We start from the raw sequence: 22,627 nt of genomic DNA on the forward strand, positions 1-22,627 counted from the left end.
ACCCATTTTAGGAAGTCTGTGGAGGTTCCCGACACACAGTCTCTACCCACAGGCCCACGGCGCTTTCTCTCTCCAACTTCCCCCACCCCGCGAGCAAAAGCATCCCCACCCAGTGGAAGGCCGGGAGGACGCCCCACCCAGAGGCAGCCTGAGCGACCTTCCAGGCTGGTTTAACTGGTTAGAACGACTGAAGCCCGCTGGCCCAAGACAGGTCTCAACTTCGGTGGCTGAGGAACAGGCTGACCAGAACGTGAAGAGGTAAGCTCTTCCCTTCCTCAAGGCCACTGCAGGAGCCGACCCCAAAGCACCCTCAACAGCATTCGCTAGCAGTAGGTGCACGTCCCACCCAGTCTCCCAGGACCAGGGCCTGCGCAGGCGCCTGCAGAGCACTAGCGCCGGCGCGTTCTCTCGCGCGCTCCCTTGACTCCTCCGCGAGCCCGGGGCCAAGGTGGCGCGGTGCTTCCTGGGTGTTGTAGTTTGCTTTCAAACGGGAAGCCCCGCGGGCTGGGCGCCGGCGTTCCAAGAACTACGCCTCCCAGAGTGCCCCGCGCGAGGGCACAGGGCGTTTGCCCTTGACGGCCCGAGCCGCCAGAGCGAAGAGGAGGGCCCGGGAAGCCGGCTGCGGCGGGAGGAGGAAGTGCGCGTGCGCGCTGGACCGGCTCGTCTTGTTCCGTCCCAATCATTGTAAACAGGCGGAGGCTGGGCGGGGTGGGAATGGGGCGCCCGAGGCCGGCCTGGGGCGCAGCGCAGAGGGCGGCTGCGGCGGCCGCGTGAGCGCGAGGAGGCGGCGGCTGCGGCGAGGCAGGCGGTCGCGCGGCTGCAGGCACAGGTTAGTCGCCGGGAGGGGTCGCGTGCGGGGTCTCGGCGCTGCCGCTCGCGTGCCCGGGAGTCCTCTCCGGCGCCGGCCTCGCGTCCGCGTCTGTCAGGCAGCGTGCGCGGCGCTGGGCTCGGGTTTGAAGTTGGGGGTGGGGGCGTGGCTGTCCCTCGGGTCGCTTCTTTCCGGGGAGGCTTCGCCCCAATTCTCGCCCCCTTTGGTGCCCGTCCCTCCCACTTGCCTGACAAGCCTCCCTAGTGGCATCTGCATTTGTGATGTGGTGCTCTCGGGTCTGGGGGAGGAGAGTTAGAAGCCCAGCCCCTCCCCCCGGAGTCTCCAGGCCTCAGGGGAGCATTTCGGGGCACACCTGGACGCAGGAGAAGGACTCAGTCTTTTATACGATCCTCACTATTTGTGCATCGTACCGGCATATTGACCTGTCTCTAATGCCTGCCCAGGGGACTAGGAAAAGACTCCCGATGTTGCCCACGGCTGGCATTGAGCAGGGGGCGCCTTCAGGTGCTGCGGTCCTTAGTTTAGGTTTCAGTGGGAATGGACGGACAGACCTGTAGTTGAGTACCTTGCACGACTCATTTTCAAGTATGTTTGCGCCAAAATGCTCTTAATTGAGGTCAGCTTGCTTGCCTTTTTTAAAAAAAATTTATCTTTGTGAGAGTAAAACAGGTTTTACAAAGTATTACACACCTCAGCCTTCCCTGAAGTAATTATGTTGTTTCAGGTTTTGAGATTCATTATTGCAGAGCCTCCCTCTTGCGCAAGCAGCATGTTTGCTCTAAGGCCTAGTTGAGTTCTTGAAGATCACTTAAATTTTAATTTGAGGTGTTTTCCACGTGCATGTAAAAGAAGTGCAGACGTTTGGGTGTTGAGTTAGTGCACCCATTCAGCCTCATTAGAAACGCATTCCCTGAATTTTTTGCTTAGTGGAGTGGACGTGTTCTGAAGTACTTCGCGTAGCATTCCATCATAACTTGCAGTTATTCACAAAATGTTTAAATGTTGATGAGAAATAGGCCCACTTTTGGTTGGTGCTCATGGAGGCAGCACTTTCTAAATGAGTAAATAGAATGAGAAGAGTAACCTTAGTTTCTGTCAGTGGAGTTATCCTGGTGATTTGATAATTCCTTTCTGAGTATCTTCCCGAAAATGAGTAATTATCTTATGCTGTATTGGCAGTAGTAGGGGTAGGAAGGAAGTCAGTAGAGTGGTTTCCGCTTTTCATTCAAAGTATCGCAGAGATCGAAGTCGGGGTAGGCTAGTTTAACAGTAACTGTTGAGAAGGAACTCCTTAAACAAAATATCTTGAAACAATGTAATGTAACCTAATTTGCTATCTCTTTTTTAATTTAAAAAATATTGTTATTATAGATCTTACAGGGACCATTTCTCCCCTACTTTAGGAAGGTGGAATGGTATCAGGAAGTGCATATTAATGTTAATTTGTACAGTTATATTTGCACAGTTGTTTGCTTGGCAAGGAGAGATTGGGTCCAGAATGTAACCTGAAGCTGTATGTTTTTCTTTTTTGAAAAGAGAACTCCTGATGCTTATTGTTAGTATACGTAAGGAAAATTTTGGATTATTTAGAATACAGGAACTACTGTGTATCAGATAGTGTGCTAGGTGAAGAGGATTTAAAGATGGCTAAGGCAGTGTCCCTGACCCTTTGGGGTGGTCAGACTTTATCTCTTACTTGAACTATCAACAAGTACAATATGTTTTTAAGATTGCTTTGATTGCAGAAAGTACAATGGATGTATCTACAAAGGAGGTAGTAGTTAGTTTCTTAAGGGAAGAAGAGTTTGAGGAAGGGGGCAGTGGTGAGGAAAAACTATGTAGAGAAGGTAATGAAAACAAGTATAGAGGCATAGAAAGAAAGGGCATTTAGGTAGAAGGAACAGTGTGAGTAAAAGCATGGGAGTCTAAAATTACGTAGTAGGATTTGCAGGTATAGCTAGCTAGAGGATAGGGTGGCGACAAAACATGACACTGATGGGGTAGGCAGAGATCAAATTACTGGTAGTCTTGTGTACCATCGAAGTAATTTCAACTTTATTTTGTAGGCAAATAGGAATCATTGACACAGGACAAAGAAGAGAGACCTAAGCCAGCTTAACCCATTTTTAGCCTTCTGCTATGTGTTAGGCACTATACTAGGTACTATATATATTGTATTCATAAGCTTGAAGAAGGCTTAGTCATGACTGAGGCAGAAATAAGGGGGAAAGTCATGACTAAGGCAGAGGAAAATTGGACGGACATGTAGGTGAGAGAGAGCATGGACACTTTTTAGAATGGGAAGGTGTTTTCTATACCTGTAAATATCAGAAGATGAGGCTGCACAAATAGATCCTCAAAAGTATTGCAGGCCATTGTGAGGATTTTAGAGTTTTTACCTAGAGATAATAGTAGAGTTTATGCATTTTAGTCAGAAAAGAGACATGAGATTTTTATTTTAGAAAGATCATTCTGGAATTGTAGAGTATATTTCAGAAACGGTGGAGGAAAGGTGAGATTGGATGCAGAAAGACTGGTTAGGAGGTTTTAATAATAATCGAAGTGAGAGTTGAGGGTCTAAACTCAGGCAGTGTCAGTGGGGATACAGTGGAGTAGGTGAATAGAAATATTTAGAAAGCAGAATTCATAGCATTTAGCAACAACTGGATTTGAGAGTGAGTGAGAAATAATAGGATAAGATGACTTGGATTTTAAATAGGGCGATTGAGTAGACAATGGTAAAGTGTACTGAGACAGGGAATTCAGGAAGAGGAGCAAATTTGGGGAGGAGCAGTATTTTAGCTTTTGGACATATTAAGAGGGAGTTAGAGAGTATGCTACAGTATGCTACAGAGTATGAGAGAGAGGTCTTGATGTGTAAGTCATCAGACTATATTATGAGTGGTAGCTGAAGCCTTTGATTTAGGTAACATCACATAGGGATAGTTTACTGACAGAAAGTAGTTCTGAAAATAGGCCGTGGAGAACAACAACATTTAAAGCCAGACAGGGAAAGAAGAGCTGGAAAATGGAATTCCTAAGTGTTTAGAGATGTAGAGAAATCATGAGAAAATGTCACAAAGCCAAAACAGGATCATTTAAAAGGAAATTACACTTCACAACCAACTCTCCAATTAAAAAAAAAAAAAAAGGAAAGACATACTTCAAATGCTTTGAGAAGTTGAGTAAAACAAAGGTTATCAGGAGTCTATTGGATTTGATAACTAAATGAGAGCAGTTTTGGTATAATGGTTGGAGAAGGAGCGAGGTTTCATTGGGTTGAGTTAATGGGAGGTCAGAGTGGAAAGAGCAAATGTAGATTATTTCGAGTAAAAAAATCTTAGCTATGAAGGAAAGAACAGAAAGAGGTGGCAGCAGAGGGTGATAAAGGGTTGAGGGAGGGGTTTTCAGTATGGCAAAGACTTGAACCTGCTTTTAAAAAAAAAAAAGCTTAATTAAAATATAATTCATATACCCATAAAATTCACCCTTTTAAAGTATACAGTTCATTGTTTTTTAGTCTATCCACAGAGTTGTGCAATCATCACCGCAGTCAATTTTAGAATATTTTTCATTATCCTAAAAAAATAAACTTCTTACCCATTAGTATTCACCATTCTCCTTGTCCCCACCCCTTGGAGACCATTAATCTACTTTCTGTCTCTGTTGATTTGTCTATTCTGGACATTTCTTTTTTTTTTTTTAAAGATGACCGGTAAGGGGATCTTAACCCTTGGCTTGGTGTTGTCAGCACCACGCTCAGCCAGTGAGCGAACCGGCCATCCCTATGTAGGATCCGAACTCGCGGCCTTGGTGTTGTCAGCACCACACTCTCCTGAGTGAGCCACGGGCCGGCCCCTATTCTGGACATTTCATATAAACTAAATCTTATATATGATCTTTTGTGACTGACTTTTTTCACTTAGCATAATGTTTTAAGGTTCATTCATATTATAGCAAATATCATTTCTTTTCATTGCTGAACAGTGCTCCATTGTCTGGATGTACCACATTTTGTTTATCCATTCATCAGATGATGAATATTTAAGTTGTTTTTATTTTTTTGGCTATTGTGAATAATGCTGGTGTGAATATTCATGTATTTTCATTTCTTTTGGCTGTATACCTAGCAGCAGCGTTAATGGATGTGATATAATAAGAAATATATGTTTGGTCTTTGTCTCCAGTTCCTGGCACAGAACTTCTAGGACTCCTGGAATTTCCTGAGTAGTGGAGGTGATAGAAGCATCTTTTATTATTCATAATAAGCCTCTTTCAATAACACCTGAGTTTATGTTAATAAAGTGACTCTTAGTGGGCCCCTAGATAACTTCAAGATGGGGACTGGTTGCTGGAAAAATGAACCATGTGATTAGAGGGTTGGAACTTTCAGCCCCACCCCTAAATAGGGTGAAGGTGGGATGGGGGAGTTTGGAGATTGAGTTAATCACCAGTGGCCAGTGATTAATCAATCATGCCTATGAAATGGGATCACTGTAAAATCCTCTAAATAATGGGATTCGGGGAGCTTATGGGTTTTTGAATGCATCCTTGTGTGGGGACAGTTTTGCACCCCAACTTCATGGGACAGAATCTCCTGCACTTGGGATCCTTCCAGACCTCATTCTATGTACCTCTTTATTTTGCTCTTCATTTGTATATTTTATAATATCCTTTATAATAAACTGGCAAATGTAAATAGAGTGTTTCCTCCAGTTTGTGAGCTGTTCTTGCAAATTATCGAACCTGAGGAGGATGTAGTGGGAATTCTTTTTTTTTTTTTTTTTTTTAAAAGATGACTGGTAAGGGGATCTTAACCCTTGAGTTGGTGTTGTCAGCACCACGCTCACCCAGTGAGCCAACCAGCCATCCCTATATAGGGATCCGAACCCGTGGCCTTGGTGTTGCCAGCACCACACTCTCCCGAGTGAGCCACAGGCCGGCCCTGGGAATTCTGAGTTATAGCTATTTGGTCAGAAGTACAGGTGGCAATGTGGGACTTGTGACTGGTGACTGAAGTGAGGGCAGTCTTGTGGGACTGGGCCCTTTTATCCTGAGGAGAGTCTGACGCTAACTCTGAGCAGTTAGTGTCAGAATTGAATTGAATTATAGGACATTCAATTGGAGAATGGGCTATTGGTATGAAAGAAACACACACATTTGGTGTCAGAAATGTTGTCAGAAAACAGCTGATATGGTAACTCTTACATTTAACACTTTGAGGAACTGCCAAACTGTTTTCTAAAGCGTCCACACCACTTTTCAGTTCAGTTCACCAGTTTCTCCACATCTTTGTCAACACTTGCTGTTTTCCTTTTTAAAAAAATTCTAGCTACCCTAGTGGGTGTGAAGGGGTATCACATTGTGGGTTTGGTTTACATTTCCCCGATGGCTGAAATGTTGGACATTTTTTCATGAGCTTGTTGGCCATTTGTATATCTTCTTTGGAGAAATATCTATTTAGGTTCTTTGCCCATTTTTTAATTGGGTTGTTTGTCTTTTTGTTATTGAGTTGTTAGAATTCTTTGTGTATTTTGGATAGTAGCCCCTTAGCAGATGTATGATTTACACATCTGCCATTTTCTAAGTTGTCTTTTCACTCTCTTGATAATATCCTCTAATACACAAAAGTTTTTAATTTTGAAGTATAGTTAATCAGTTTTTCTTTTGTTATTTATGCTTTTGGTGTTATATCTAAGAATCTATTTTCAGATCCAAGGATGTGAAGATTTACTCTATTCTTCTAAGGGTTTAATGGTTTTAGTTTTTATCTTAGGGATCAATCCATATTGAGATAATTTTTGTATATGGTATGAAATAGGGGTCCATCTTTCTGCATGTGGCAATTCATTTGTCCCATCTTCATCTGTTGAAGAAACCATTCTTTCCCAATTGGATGTTCTTGCACGCTTGTTGAAAATCAATTGACCACAAATGGCTGGGTTTATTTTTGGACACCCAGTTTGATTCCATTGGTCTATATATCTATCTTTATGTCAGTACCACATGCTGTTTTGGTTACTGTAGCTTTGTAGTACATTTGTAGTACATTTTGAAGTCAGGAAGTATGAGTTCTTCAATTTTTTTTTTTTTTTTGACTATTCAGGGCCCCTTGCAATTCCATGTGAAACTGAGGATCCATTTCTGCAAAAAAAGACCATTGAAATTTTGACAGGGATTGTATTAAATCTGTAAATCACTTTCAGTAGTATTACTATTTTAACAATATTAAGTCTTACAGTCCAATAACAGGCGTTGTCTTTCCATTTATTTAGGTTGTCTTTAATTTCTTTCACAATGGTTTGTAGTTATCAGTGTATAAATCTTTCACTTCCTTGGTTAAATTTATTTCTATTTATTGTTTTGGATGGTGTTACAAATGAAATTGTTTTTTAAATTTCATTTTTGCGATGTTCAGTGCTAGTGTGTGTGTGTGTGTGTGTGTGTGTGTGTGTGTGTATATACACACACAACTTATTTTCTGTCTTTATCTTGTATCCTATAGCTTTGCTGAACTCCTTTGTTGACTCCAATAGTTTTCTAGTGTATTTTTTTGGGTTTTTTATATAAGATTATGCCATATGCAAATAGAAATAGTTTTACTTCTTCCTTTTTAATAAGGATACCTTTTATTTATTTATTTATTTATTTACTTTCCTAATTGCCCAGACTGGAACATTCAGTACAGTGTTGAATGGAAATAGTAAGAGCAGACCTCCTTGTCTTGTTCCTGATCTTAGGAGAAAAGCTTCCAGTTTTGTATCATTGAATATGAAGTTAAATGTGGGTTTTTCATTGATACCCTTTATTAGTTTGAGGAATTCCCTTCTATTCTTAGTTTGTTGAGTACTTTGTTGAGTGTCTGTTCAGTGTGTTGCTTAATTTGTACATATTTTTGAAGTTTTCAACATTTTTGTTTGTTGTTGATTTCCACTTTAATTTCATTGTCGTCAGAGAACATATTTTGTATGATTTGATTTTTTAAAGCTTGCTGAGTCTTGTTTTGTGGCTTAACATATGGTCTGTCCTGGAGAATATTCCATGTGCACTTGAGATGGATATGTATTTTACTGTAATTGGGAAGTGTTCTGTAGATGTCTGTTAGGTATAGTTTATAGTGTTGCTCAAGTCTTCTGTTCCTTTGTTGATCTCTCTAGTTGGTCTATTCATTATTGAAAGGGGAGTATTGAAGTCTGCAATTATTATTGAACTGTCTATTTTTCCTCTCAGTTCGGTCAGTTTTTGTTTTGTATCTGGGGGTTCTGTTATTAGGTTCATATATGTTTATAATTGTTATATCTTATTGGTAGATTTACCCATTTATCATTATATAATTTTTAAGAAACAGTCTACCTTGTTTGATATTAGCATAGCCATTCTACATCTCTTTTGGTTACTGTGTGCATGGAATATCTTTTTCATCCTTTTACTTTTAACCTATTTGTGTCTTTGAATCTAAAGTGAATCTATAGGCAGCAGCATATAGTTGGATCTTGTTTTTTTTAATCTGTCTGCTAATATCTGCCTTTTCATTGGGGAGTTTAATCCATTTACATTTAAAATAATTACTGATAAGGAAGACTTTACTTGTGCCATATTGCTATTTGTTATCTATACATCATATCTCTTTTCCCCCTCGGTTCCTCCATTTCTGCTTTCTTTTGTGTTAAATTGATATCTTCCAGTGTATTATTTTAATTCTCTTATGTTTCATTTGTTATATACGTTCAAGTTATTTTCTTAATAATTGCCCTGGGATTACAATTAATATCTTAATTTATATCCATCTATTTCAGATTAATATCAACTAAATTTCAATAGTGTAAAAAACTTTACTTCTATACAGCCCTACCTCTTTATGCTGATATTGTCAAAAATTATATTCTTATACATTGTATGCTCATCAACACTGATTTACAATTATTCCTTTATGCAGTTGTCATTTAGATCAGATAGGCTAAAGAAAAGAAATATAAACAAAAAATACATTTATACTGTGTATTTGCCTATGTAGTAACCCTTACCAGTGTTCTTTATTTCTTCATGTGGATTTGAGTTACTGTCTTATGTCCTTTCATTTCAGCATGAAGGACTCCCTTTAGCATCTCTTGCAGGGTAGGTCTAGTAATGATGACTTCTCTCAGCTTTTCTTAATCTGGGAATGTCTTAATTTCTTTCATTGTTGCAGGATAATTTTTCCAGATAAAGACTTTTTGGTTGACAGGTTTTTTTCTTCTAATACTTCGACTATGTCATCCCACTGCCTTCTGGTCTCTGTGGTTTCTAGTGAGAAGTCAGCTGTTCATGTGATCAATGAGTTACTTCTTTCTTGCTTCTTTCAGGATTCTTTGTTAAGTTTTTCAACTGTTTTATTAAGAATATCTTGGTGTGGGTCACTGAGTTTATCCTTCTTGGAATTTGTCAAGCTTCTTTGTTAAATTGGGAAGTTTTGGGCCATTATTTCTTCAAATATTCTTTCTGCTCCTCTCTTTCTTTGTGGGACTCTTATTATGTGTATTTTGGTATGCCTGATGATGTTCCACATGTCTATTAGGCTTCCTCATTCTTTTTTATGATCCTCAGACTGACTTATCTCAATTGACCTATTTTTAAGTTCACTGGTTCTTTGTTCTGCCTCCTCAAATCAGCTGTTGAACCCTTCTAGTGAATTTTTCATTTGTTATTGTACTTTTCAACTCCAGAATTTCTATTTGGTTCTTTTTAAAAAAATGATTTCTACTTTTTTGTTGATATTCTGGTTTTGGTGAGAGAGCGTTCTCATGCTTTCCTTTACTTCTTTAGACATGTTTTCCTTTAGCTTTTGAATATAATTAAACTTTTAAAAATTTAAACCGTTTATGTAGGCTGGCCCGTTAGCTCAGTTGGTTAGAGTGTGGTGCTGATAACACCAAGGCATGTGGTTTGATCCCTGTACTGGCTGCTAAAAATTAAAAAGACTTTCCTTCTTGTTCCTTTGCATACCCATATTTTTTGTTGAAATTGGACATTTTGAATGTTATAATGTAGCAGCTCTGGAAACCAGATTCTCTCCTGTCTCCAGGGGTGTTTTTGCTGCTTGTTGTAGCTGTTTTTAGTTTGTTCAGTGATTTTTCTGAACTAACCTTTGTAAAGTTTGTATGCTTTGTCATGTGTGCCCATTGAAATCTCTTAGCTTAGTCGTCAGCTAATGTTTGGACAGAAATTTCCTTAACACTTGGAACCAAAAACATCTCCCAGTGTTTGCAGAGGGGCAGTGTGCATCTGTTGGAGTACACCTTCAGCATTCAGCCAGTTTACAGCTATGCCTTGGCCTTCATTTCCTGTTTTTGCAGAACCTCATGGTCTTCTGGAGGTGAGAGCATAGGGCCTTCTTCAGTTCTTCTTGAGCATTTGCACATCTGTGGGCATACACATTGCCTCCTAGGTTCCCAGGAATATGTTGAAGCTGTTCAAAGCCCTTATTCCCCAACACATGTAATTCCTTAGCCTTTTCTCAAGATTTTTGTCAGTGTATTGTTTGCCCCAACTGTTCATGCCCTGTAGTGACTCTAGCTCTGGAGGAATTCCAAGTTAGCTGCATTAGGTGAGATAACACAAGTCTTTTAAGCAGCTCTTCCAGGGAGTCACTAGATCGGTCAAAACAAATAATTTCCATGTGTTTACAAATGAGGTTTATTCTGCTATACCAGTACTGGTATTGGGCTATTATTTTCAAGGCTGCCATTGATCTGGGGAGCCCAGGATGGAACCAGAGTAAGTTAAAATGTCAGAAAGCTCAATGTTCTTACCAAGATTCAGCTTTTCTTCCCTCCTTGAATAAGCATTGTCTAGGTTGCTGTAAGCTTTTGGTTAGTTTTCATGTTCTGAGAACATTGCTTCTGACAGTTTTGCCAGCTTTTAGTTGCTTTTATGGAGGGGCGGACTTTTGGATTCCTATTTTATCATTTTTGTCACATCACTCTTCCATCTATTTATTTATTTATTACTCCCTCATTGTAAGCTACCTTGTATTATTATAATAGATCAAGTAAATTTCTTGTAGACAACAGTATTTTCTCTTTTTCTTTGCTTTATTTGTGAAGGATTTCAAGTGGCTAATAAAGATGGAAGATAATGAAGGTTTTTTTAGTTGTTACAAACAGTGCTGCAATTAGTATTCTTTTAATTACATCTTTGCTTACTTTTGTGTATTTGGGGATACGTTCGTAACAATGGAATTGCTAGGTCAGAACATTAATTTTTGATAGATATTGCTAAATTGCTCTCCTAAGTGTATCAGTTTACACTTCTACCAGTAGTGTGTAAGAGTGTCTCTTTCTTCACACTGTTCTTAATATTGGTTATCAAACTTGTTCATCTTTAGAAAATTGATGGGTGAAAGAGGGCATCTTTTTCATTTGCTTTTGTTTTTTTTTGGCTGGCCAGTACTGGGATCTGAACCTGTGACCTTAGTGTTATAAGCTGTGCTCTAACCAACTGAATTAACTGGCCAGCCCAACTATTCTTTTATTTTTAAATATCTTTTGTGTGTGCTGTGTGTTTATATTTTTTACCCATCTTTCTGCTTTTTTAAAAATTAGTTTTGTAAATTATTTGTCATGTCTGGTTCCAGTGCTTTTTACCACATTCCTTGTTAGCTTTTTTGGGTTTATGGTATTTAAAAAGTGTAATTAAGATTTTCTGATAGTCTGGAAAATTAAGGAGAAAGAGCAGTAAAACTTTTCCCTTTTCAGACATTTATATGGCGAAAAATATTCAGATACTTTTATACTCTTGCTTTGTGTATAGATAATATCACAAAAGTTATGACACTGAGTCAAATCCCACAGCTATGTTCCAGTCAGTGAGCTAAGGTTTGATCCTAGATGACCTGCCAAACTCCAGAGCCAGTGTACTTCCTGTTTACCAAATTAATTCTCCATTAGTATATACTTCCCAGTTTCTTTACAGAAGGGTGGAGGGCTAGGTGAGATGGAAATAAGATTGCATTTTTAGTTAAAAACAATTAAAATTTAGTTTATTTATTTATTTTTTGGTGGCTGGCTGGTAAGGGGATCTGAACTCTTGACTTCAGTGTTACCAACAACATGCTCTAACCAAGTGAGCTAACTGGCCAGCCTCTGGTGGGGTTTTTTTTGTGTTTTTTTTTTTTTAAATACCCACGTAAGGGTGAAAAGTATGTCTTCCCTCTATTCTTTTTTTCACGGCTATCCAAGATCCCCCCAAAGACATACAACTTAATATTGTCTTATTTGTCCTTCTGGAGGTATTTTACACACATATAAGCAAAAATATATGTGTAAACATGCACATATTAAGGAAAGGAATCAGTATTTGTTAAACACTTACTATGTAATGGGCACTGGACCTGTTTCTTTATATTTGAGTGAAATTCTTCAAAGTGATCGTTGAAAGGTTATACAATTATTTAAATTTGGAGCCTCTGCTTAAAAGGTCATTGAAAGCAAAAGTACTGGTAGAACTTATTTGGAATTGGTTTCAGAGCTGATACTATGATATAGTGAAGCATGGCATTTTGTCATAAAGTGAAGGTGGAATTAATTCAAAAGCACTAAAAATTGAGAGCCAGGTAGTATGATAGGTTGAGAATAAAATTGCATACTGTTGCCATTGTTTAAACATGAGGTGTGTTTGTCAGTTATAAAACAATTTTTTGTGTGACTGGAACTTTACCTTAAGCTTTTTAATGTACAGTGACCTTTAATAATCTGCTGGTCATAGATGTCTTTAGATGAATATATCTGGATAAGGAACTATTATTTAGAAATAAGGGGATGGAGAGAGATGAGGGAAGAAAGCTTTTAATGAAAAGAAAATAGAAAAATTAACAAATTATCTTAGGAAACCAACATAATACAATATGCAAAATCAACCTCTAGAGGAAGTTAAATCTAAAGGGCATATATTATGTCCAGCATTTTAAGTGAAAGTTTAAACTCTGAGGATTAGAGTATCAAGCACTAGAAAATGAACAGCCGATGCTTATCGCACCTAGAAGATACAAATAATTCCGCATACTGCCTACAAGGTGAAAGGCTAGGAAAGAAACAATTCAGTTCTAGGAACAGCTGCCCAAATCAAAGAGCATATATGAAGGTACTTCAGAAAATTCCTGGAAAGATTCGTGTTATCTTTTAATTCTGTTTTTTCATTAACTTTTTAAGTATTCGCATATATTTATATTAAGTAGAAGAAAAAACCTACATGGATTCTTGCCTTTAAACAAAACCAAAAGTGCTATCACAAACAGTCACTGTAATTATGGAAAACAAAAAAAAGTTCTGTTATAAAAAATGTAATAGGAGGGTGGCTGCTCCCTCCACTTAGAGGAAGGCAAGAGAGCTACACCCAGGGTCTTAGGTAGGAGCCATGGGCAGCTGCCCTTTCTGCTGGGAGCAGGCAAGACAGCTGCACCCAGGGTCCTAGGCAAGAGCTGAGGACAGCTGCCCCCTTCGCTCAGAAGCAGGCAAGAGAGCATGCTGAAAACACCACTTTCACATGGGTGGCTGACCACAGCCACTGCCACAGCCATGGCTGCTGCAAAATCAGCTTGACACCACAGCAGTAACCACGGCCACCATGCAGGCAGTCCGACTGACAATCAACTGCATTGACACAGGAGAGTCACCAGTGGAGACAAAAAAAGAAGAGGATGTCTCTCTCCTCAAAGCCCACTACACAGTTCTAGAAGAAGCAATGTCTCTACCAGATGACCAGACATCAATGTAGAGATATTAGAAATACGAAAACCCAATAAAATAGGCCACCACCAAAAGGATATAGTAATTCTTAAATACCAGATTCTATAGAGCAGGAAATGCTTGAAATGACTGAAAAGGAATTCCAAACAACAATCTTAAGGAAACTCACTGAGATATGAGAAGACTCAGTTAGACAACATAATGAAATGAGGAAAAAAAATCCAACATATAAAGATAGAAAGGAGGAAATTTACAAAGTTAATACCTTAAAAAAGGATGTAGCAAAACTCATGGAACTGAAAGATTCACTCAGGGAAATAAAAAACAGAACTGAGAACTTAAGCAGCAGTCTAGAACAAGCAGAAGGAAAAATTTCTGATCTTGAAGATAGTCTTTTCAAAATAACCCAGGCAGACAAAAAAAAAAAAAAGGGAAAAAGAGTTTAAAAAATGAAGAAAATCTAAGCTAGCAGACAACCTTAAGCGCACAAACATTCAAATTATGGGTGTTCCAGAAAGGGAGGAGAAAAGAAGTGGCATGGAAAATCTATTCAGTGAAGTAATAACAGAAAACTTCCCAGGTATAGGGAGAGATTAGGACCTTCAGATCCAGGAGGTTCAAATATTCCCAAATTCAACCCAAAAAGATCCTCTCCAAGATACATTATAGTCAAAGTGGCAAAGCTCAAAGACAAGGAGAGAATCTTAAAATTTCTTTTAAGAAATTTTAAATTTCTTTTAAGAAAAGCGTCAACTCACCTATAAAAGAGCCCCTACCAGACTAATAGCAGACTTCTCAACAGAAACTCTATAGGCCCAAAGAAAATGTGTGATTTATTCAAAATACTAGAAGAAAAAACTGCCAGCCCAGAATGCTATATCCAGCAAGGCTATCCTTAAGAAATGAGGGGAAAATAGTGTATTTTCCAGACTAAGAATAACTGCAGGAAGTCACCACAATACGACCAGTTCTACAAGAAACCCTCAAGGAAGTTCTGCATCTGGAATTTGAAAAACGATAATCACTACCGTGAGTACACAAGAAAGAACAAAACCCACTGGCAGAACAAAGATGCAAACAAGCAAGAGAAAGAAACTAAATCTTACCACAGCAAAAAACCATAGTGACAATGTAGTAATACCCCTGCTTTATTTCTGATTTTGGTAGTTTTGGTCTTCTCTCTTTTTTTCTTATCAGTTTAGATAAAGGTTTGCAAATTTCGTTGATGGTTTTAAAGAATCAACTTTTGTTTTTGTTTTTTTCTATTGTTTTTTTATTCCCTATTTTATATAATTCTGTTGTAATCTTTGTTATTTCCTACTTATATTTGTTTTTGGTTTAGTTTGCTCCTCTTTTTTATATTTTCTTAAGGTAGAAGCTTACTGATTTGAGACTTTTCTTATTTCTAATACAGGTGTTTACAAGTATAAATTTTCCTCTAAGCACTACATGAGCCCTGCATCCTATAAATTTTGATATGTTGCACTTTATCTAAAAGTATTCTCTAATTCTCTGAGTTTTTTTAAATCCACATTGCCCACTTAGGAGAGTGTTGCTTAATCTCCACACATTTGTGAATTTTCTAAATTTATCTCTATTATTGTGGTCAGAGAACATATTTTCTATTATTTTCTAGGATCTTTGCCTTTTTATGTGTACTAAAATAAAAATTAAATTAAATTGAAAAAATATATAAATAAATATAATTGAAACTATTTTTAAAGGAATGGTATATCCTTTTACGGGACAGGCCTCTTTCCTGCCGCATTTCATATCTCATAATCTATTCTCAAGTAAACCTTAAATTAGAATGTAACTAGGTTTAGTGTACGGGAAGTACATTTTTTGAGACTACATATGTCTGAAAGTGGCCTTATTTTGCTTATACCTCTGAATTATTGGAACTAATTTTCTTTTAGAGTTTTGAAGATACTTTTATTATGTCTTAAACTTCCGGTGTTCCTGTTGGTAAGTTTTCCTGATTCTTTGTATGTAAGCTGTTTCCCCAGCTCCCTCACCCACAGGAAGCTTTTAGTGTCATCTTTTTATCCCCTGTGCTCTGAAATATCATGAGGTGTTTTTTTATGGGCTCCATTTATTGTGAGGGTGCTTAGTGATCTCTTACAATCTGGATGCTCTTGTTCTTAAATTATGGGACAGTTTCTTCCCACATCATTTGAAGGACAAGAATGTATTATGTGTGTGGACATTGTGGACAAAATATAATATTCCCAAATAGTAGGTTAGTGCTGGTTAGTATTCAGCGTATATGGTATTGATAAGCCAGTATTTGGATTCCCTTGTAGAGCTTTAGGTTAGAGACTTTTAATTTACAGATTATTTTTAAAAACCGTAAAAATTAGGAAAAGCTACTTCTTGTGAATTTAAACCTGGTTTTTATTAATAAAGAACATTTATAAAATACTGAATCTGTTTAACTTGTAAACTAATTAATAAGCAAGTTAAGTTTTTTGGAGTAGACCTTTTTACGTTTAGATATTATCAGTTTTAATAAACCTGTAGGTTTATTCTTGAAAGTTCATTTCAGGAGACTTTAGCAATCTTAATTTCTTTCTTTATATTGCTTTGTCCTTTTACATGGGTGAGCGATTCTTATTATGTGGGCTGATTAATACTGGTACATGAACAGGAAAGACTATTTTAAGAATAGTGCATATCATAGTTCTTTGGAGAAGTAAATGTTTTTAAACCATTGTTCAGTTAAGTTTGAGTCTAGTTTTATGAAACTTTTTTGTTTCATCTCAGTTGTAACTGTCAAAGCTGTTCTTTTTACTTGAAATAGTATTCCTTTTCAAATGTACAATTGTTTTTGGTTCTGAAGTAAAATTCTAAATAAGTGTTCTTTTGCTTTACACTTTTAACTTACTTTTTGTTAGATATTGTAGAAGTAACATTTTTTACTTTGAGTTCTTTCTAGAACATTTTTTTGCACAGGAACAAGTTTCATTTTGGAATGATTGGAAGTAGACCTTCCTATTGTAGTTGTTTTGGATGTAGGGGTGTGGGGTGAGATATTAACATTTGAAAAGGAAGGTCTGTATTTTTTAATAGCTCATGCTCACATCTCTGTAAAGCACCCATGAACTTTTTTTTTCTCAGAGTTTTTAATTGAGATATAATTTCTATTCAGTGCAATGCACAGTTTGATAAGTTTTAACAAATTTACACACACCTATAAGCCTACATGCCTGTCAAGATGTAGAAAGTAGCCACCAACCCATAATTTCTCTTGCTACTTTGTGTTCAATCCCTGCCTCTTCTCCACACCCCCTGCTACTGCAGTTCTAAATTCATTTGACACCTTTGACCTTGCCTGTTCTAGAACTTCATATAAATACAATTATATAGTATGTACTCTATTGTGTCTTGGTGTGCTGGCTTTTGAAATTCATCCTTTTTGATGTGTGTATGTATTGTTCCTTCTTAAAAATGCCGAGTAATGTTCCATTGTGTGAATCCAATCTTCTGTAGTGGAAATGTGGGTATTTCTAGTTTCTAGCTGTTATGAATAAAGTTACTCTGATCATAAGTCTTTTTGTGAATATGTTTCCATTTTTCTGGGGTAAATATTCAGGAGTGGAATTGCTAGGTAATCTGGAAGGGCGTGTTTAACTGAAGATACCGTCAAAGAGTTTTACAAAGTGGTGAAACACCACATTCCCACCATCAACGTATCAGAATTCTGGGTGCCAATATTGTCATCAGAGTTAGGAATTGTCAGGGTTTTTTAAAAATTTTCTTTTCTATTTTAGCCATTCTAGATGGTGTCTGTAGCTAGTTCATTGTGATTTTAATTTGCATTTCTTTGATATTTAGTGATATGGAGCTTTTTTCATGAGCTCATTGACCATTGGTATACAATTGATCCTTAAACAACATGGGTTGGAACTGTGGGTCCACTTACATGTAGATTTTTTCCCCATAAATACTGTAAATGTATTTTATTTTCCTTATATTTATTTATTTATTTATTTTTCTATATTTTCTTTTTCTGTTATGATTTTTTAAATAACACTTTCTCTTTTCTAGTTTACTTTATTTTACAAATACAGTGTATAATACATATAGCATACAAAATTTGTGTTGATAGACTGTTTACGTTATCGGTAAGGCTTCCAGTCAGCAGTAGGGTATTAGTAGTTAAAGTTTTGGGAACTCAAAAAGTTACACGTGAAAATTTGACTGCTTGGGGGGTTAGTGCTCCTTACCCCCATGTTGTTGAAGGATCACCTGCATTTTCATTTGTAAATCATTTAATTCTGCTGATTTTTGTTTTGGATTGTCTTCTTCATATTGAATTGCAGTACTTTAAATATTCTGGATAAAATCCTTTGTCAGATGTGTGTGTGTATGTGTCACATACACACAATGCAAATATGTTTTTTAAGTCTTCGGCTTGACTGTTCATGTTCTTCATAGTGTTTTTTGATGAGCAGAAGTCCCAATTTGCCAATTTTTAATTCTATAGTTAGTGCTTTCTGGCAAGTCATCTTGCCATTCCCATAATGTCTCGTTTGTTCCTACTTGTGTCTTTAACCACGCTGCTCCTCCTGGCGTAAATATACTCCCTTTTTTGTGTGTGTACATGAAGAGTCGTTTAGTGGAAAGAGTGTCTATTTTTAGTCAATTTTACCTCTTATTTGCTGTGTGATTTAGGGTAAATTACTTAAGCTCTTTGAACCTTAGTTTCTCTGTTTGTAAACATGGAAAAATACTACTCTTCTCACAGGGTGTACTAAGTTTAGTTAATGCTTGTGAAAGTTCCAGAAGCCACAGGAACTCAAATAAAATTTGGATTCCCTTTTTTATTTCCTGAATTAGAATTTAAAGTTAAGAGCAAGATTCATTCCTTCTAACCTTTGTCTCAACAATACACATGTTGAGAATGGAGAAGATACCAATTAGTTTATTAAATACATGTTTGAGTACTTATTGTGTGCCATGGGTTATGTTAACTGCTGGAGCTCACAGACACCTGCACAGATAATAAAATACAGAATGTTGTGATAGAGGAATGTTAAGGATGTTCTGGGAGACAGGAATATCTGTGTTTTACACTGGATGGGGGTGGGTTACCAGGGAGGATACCTGGACAAAGTACTGCTGATGCTTGATCTTATTTTTCAAAAACGACTTAAGTTATTGAGGTGTAACTTACATACCATAAGATTCACTTGCTTTAAGTGTATAATTTAATGATTTTTTAGTAAATTTACAGGTTTGTGCTACCATCACCACAGTCCAAATGTAGAATGTTTCCATTGCCCCCAAAGGTTCCTTGTGCCCATTTGTGGGCTTAATGTTAAAGGACGAGTTCATAATTAACCATGTAAAATTACTGAGAGGAAGGCTGGATTCCAGGGAATGAAGACCACATGAGCAAAGGCAGGAGAGGGTAAAATAAAACGGTATCAGTGTGGGGGGTGCTGTGTCCATAAGCAGTTTTGTTTCTGCCATGTAAAGCTGTGCTCCCTCCCCACTAGCTGGGTTTTGGCTTCCGTGGACTTTGGAGCTCAGTTTTCTCATCTGTTTGTAATATGTAATAACTGTTATCTGGTTGAACTCTAACTCCCTGTAAACTCTGAAATCCTGTGATTATCAGAATTTAGGATACCTTCAATAAACGGAAAAATAGAATGCACTTTTTAAAATGATAGCCAAAAGTCGGGGCTCATCAAGAAAAACACAAGAATTATAGTGATGTTTATTGATCCTTTTTTGTTGTTTACATTTTTATTGAAATGTATTGATTCTACATGTTTGTGAGGCACAGTTATATTTCAGTACATGTATACAATGCAACGATCAAATCAGGATACTTAGCAAATTCATCACCATAAAAATTCATCATTTCTTTGTGATGAGAACATTTAAAGCTCCTCTCTTCTAGCCATTTGATAACATGCAGTGAATTATTCTTAATTGTACATGCCTAGCTCGACTACACACCTATACAACTACGAAATCACTAATTTCGTCTTTGTAAACTTTATAAAGCAAGTATCTTGGTGCTATTTTAAGATGTGAAACCCAAAACAAAATAATCAACTATATCTATTTGTACCTAAGCTTTTTTCTTTTAAATTTCAAAGTCAATTGACAAAGAACAAATTTAACACAAAGATTAACATTTTTTAATTGAAAAAAAGAACTAAAAAATTAATTAGAAAAATCTAAGCAGAAACTTGGTGAAAGACATGAGCAGATAAGTTTCACACGTATAGAAACAGTCATGTCTAATAAATATACTCTAAGATGTTCTTGCAGGGCTCAGGGTCAAGAGGAGGCAGGGCTAAAGCCCTCAGCCCCTCACTCATCTCAGGACCCTGGGGGTGTCTGGCTACAGCTCCTCCATGGTCACTAGCCTGGTTGCAGATGGTGGTGGGTAAGGCTGAGGCCTGTGGCTCCCTCCATTGTCTCAGGACCCCAGGGGTGTCTGGTTTTATTGATCCTTTAATGGAACTTTTTCTTATTTTTAATGTTTCTCCTGATTGTACAAGCAGTGATGCATATTGGGTAGAAAATTTATAAATGCAAAAAAGTAACAAGAAGAAAATTTAGATCACTTATAATCTTACAATTCAGTCATTGTTAGTATTCTCTTGTTCTTATACTTTTTATACATATATATTTAAAATTGATATTATGCTACAAGTAAAATTGCTTTTCCCCTCACATTATTAAATATTGCTCTAAATGTGATTCTTGATGCTGCATAATTTTTATGACATTAAATAATGGACTGTTTATTTTTTTAAATGATAAAAGTAATAATACATGGACATGGTAAGATTCAAACCATATAGAAGAGATAAAATGTAAAACAAATCTTTCTCTCTTTAACCTTTTTGACACTTCAAGGGTTAAGCAATGTTAACTGTTTCTTATATGCTTTCAGAAATTGTGTGTGTGTGTGTCTTTATACTCCATTATTTGGATAAAATGTAATTTAACCGATATCCTACTGGTAGCCATTTAGATTTTGTTTTTCCTTTAACAGTGCTGCAGTGAATATTTTTGTGTGTATATCTTTGCATTCTTGTAAAAGTATATCTGAAGGATAAGTTCCTAAAAGAGGAATTCCTGGATCAAAGAAAATACATTTAAAATTTTGATAGATATTACCAGATTGCTTTTCAAAAAGATTGTGCTAATTTATACTTCTACCCTTAGTAGATAGTCTCCCCGGTTTCCTCACATCCTTACCAACTGGATGTTATATACCTTTTTGTTCTTTGCAGTCCAGTATTAAAAAAATGGTAACCCATTGTCTTGAAAATTATCATTGAATTTGAGCATTGTTTTCACATGTATATTAGTCAGTTTTCTATGAACCACCTGTTCACATCCTTTGTCTAGTTCTCTTGATTTGTTTATTTTCATTGATTTGTGAGTACTCTTTGCTTTTTAAAGAAATTAGTTCTATCACAATTTGCAAATTATTTTTTCCACTTTTGCTTGTCTTTTGACTTTGATTATGGTCAGATTTATCAGCCATGTCACTTATGGCTCATGGATTTTTTAAGTTGCAAAATAACCTTAAAAGTGAGTAGAAAGACTGGCTGGTTAGCTCAGTTGTTTAGAGTGCTGTGCTATACCAATAAGGTCAGGGGTTCAGATACCTATGCTGGTCAGCTGCCACACACACAAAAAAAGTGAATACAAAGAGAAAAAGTGATCCTAATAGTATTTCAGATGAATATAATGATGACGTTAAAGAGGAATGAGAACTAATCCAACTAACTTTTAGACACAATACTTTGTGTACCCTCCATCTAAAAAAGAAGAAAAAAAGCAAACAAATTTTGAACTCTTATTATATTTGTCTTTTGTAGTGCCTGTTCTAGTGAAACAATTTTGTGTGCATTTTAGGAGTGATTAAATAGTGTTCCTTTGTAGCAATGTAACCTCAGTACAAAATATGTTATTATCAACACAGGAACTGTCTAATTACATGCAACATAGAACTATAGTTAGTGATTTATAATTATGTGTCATTAAATATATCATTTTAACTATTGTAAGTTTTAATTATGGTATGAATGGTTCATGTGTAGTTATACAAATACTCTTTGTAAATTTATTATTCATAGTTGTTTGGCCACATCGTAAAGAAAAATAGTAAGGTTTTATGTTGGATAGCAGTCAAAATGAAGCCCTTTCCAATAGTGAGTTCTTTTTAAAAGGAACTCTGTATTTCACTTTGAGAATCTAACTGATTTTCATTTGGTTTATTTTTCTGATACTTGAAGATCCGGTGCTTTCATCTTGGAGAACTAAGAGGTGTGATGCATGGAATGTAACTCAAGATGATAAAAGTATTTTTAAAGGGGATTGTGGAGAAAAATAATTTTGATTTACAAATGCAAGATTAATTGCTGTGCTGTACTTGTGTGGTGTTTTGTTCTTTGGCATTAGGTGACTGTGGTGTTTTTTCTGTCTGTGCAGGTGTAATGGATAGGTAACAGAGGAGCCCACTTCCTTCTCTTGTCAGGGCATCAGCATGACCGAATGCTTCCTGCCCCCCACCAGCAGCCCCGGTGAACACCGCAGGGCGGAGCATGGCAGTGGGCTCACCCGGACCCCCAGCTCAGAAGAGATCAGCCCGACTAAGTTTCCTGGACTGTACCGCACTGGCGAGCCCTCCCCTCCCCATGACATCCTCCACGAGCCTCCTGATGTAGTGTCTGATGATGAGAAAGACCATGGGAAGAAAAAAGGAAAATTCAAAAAAAAGGAAAAAAGGAGTAAGTGCTGTTTTTCTCTATGCTCTAGATATTTTTCAGATAAACTTCCACCCTAATCACATGTAACACTCTTCTGGAAATATGTCCAGTCAGAGATTTTCCTTTGACATTTTCTGTTCTTTATTTTTCAGGGTCTCAATTTTTATATACTGGAGTTGTATTTTAGGGTCTTAATCTTACAAATAAAGATACTGAGTTTCCAGAAATGGTAAAGTTTTCCAGTGAATATTTCTTAAAGTGGTCATTTAAAATAATGTATAAAAAGTAGTTATTGGAATTTTGCCCTCATAGAATCATACTTTCTTGGG

General features: G+C 37.1%; 1 protein-coding gene across 2 annotated transcripts in view; it reads left to right on the top strand.

The window, feature by feature from the left end:
* The first annotated feature begins 222 nt into the window (after positions 1 to 222).
* The window catches only part of RALBP1 (ralA binding protein 1), a 42,342-nt gene continuing 19,937 nt past the window's right edge, over positions 223 to 22,627 (top strand). Inside the window, exons 1-2 of one of the 2 annotated variants that reach the window (XM_063077209.1) lie at positions 223 to 258; positions 22,021 to 22,319. In XM_063077209.1, the coding sequence (XP_062933279.1) occupies positions 22,076 to 22,319 (244 nt within the window). In that variant the 5' untranslated portion in view covers positions 223 to 258; positions 22,021 to 22,075. Of the gene's footprint in view, positions 259 to 632; positions 830 to 22,020; positions 22,320 to 22,627 lie in introns of those variants that run through there. The other variant, XM_063077208.1, reaches the window with a different exon arrangement.

This window comes from Cynocephalus volans, chromosome 13 (assembly GCF_027409185.1).
Source record: "Cynocephalus volans isolate mCynVol1 chromosome 13, mCynVol1.pri, whole genome shotgun sequence".
Lineage (NCBI taxonomy): Eukaryota > Metazoa > Chordata > Mammalia > Dermoptera > Cynocephalidae > Cynocephalus > Cynocephalus volans.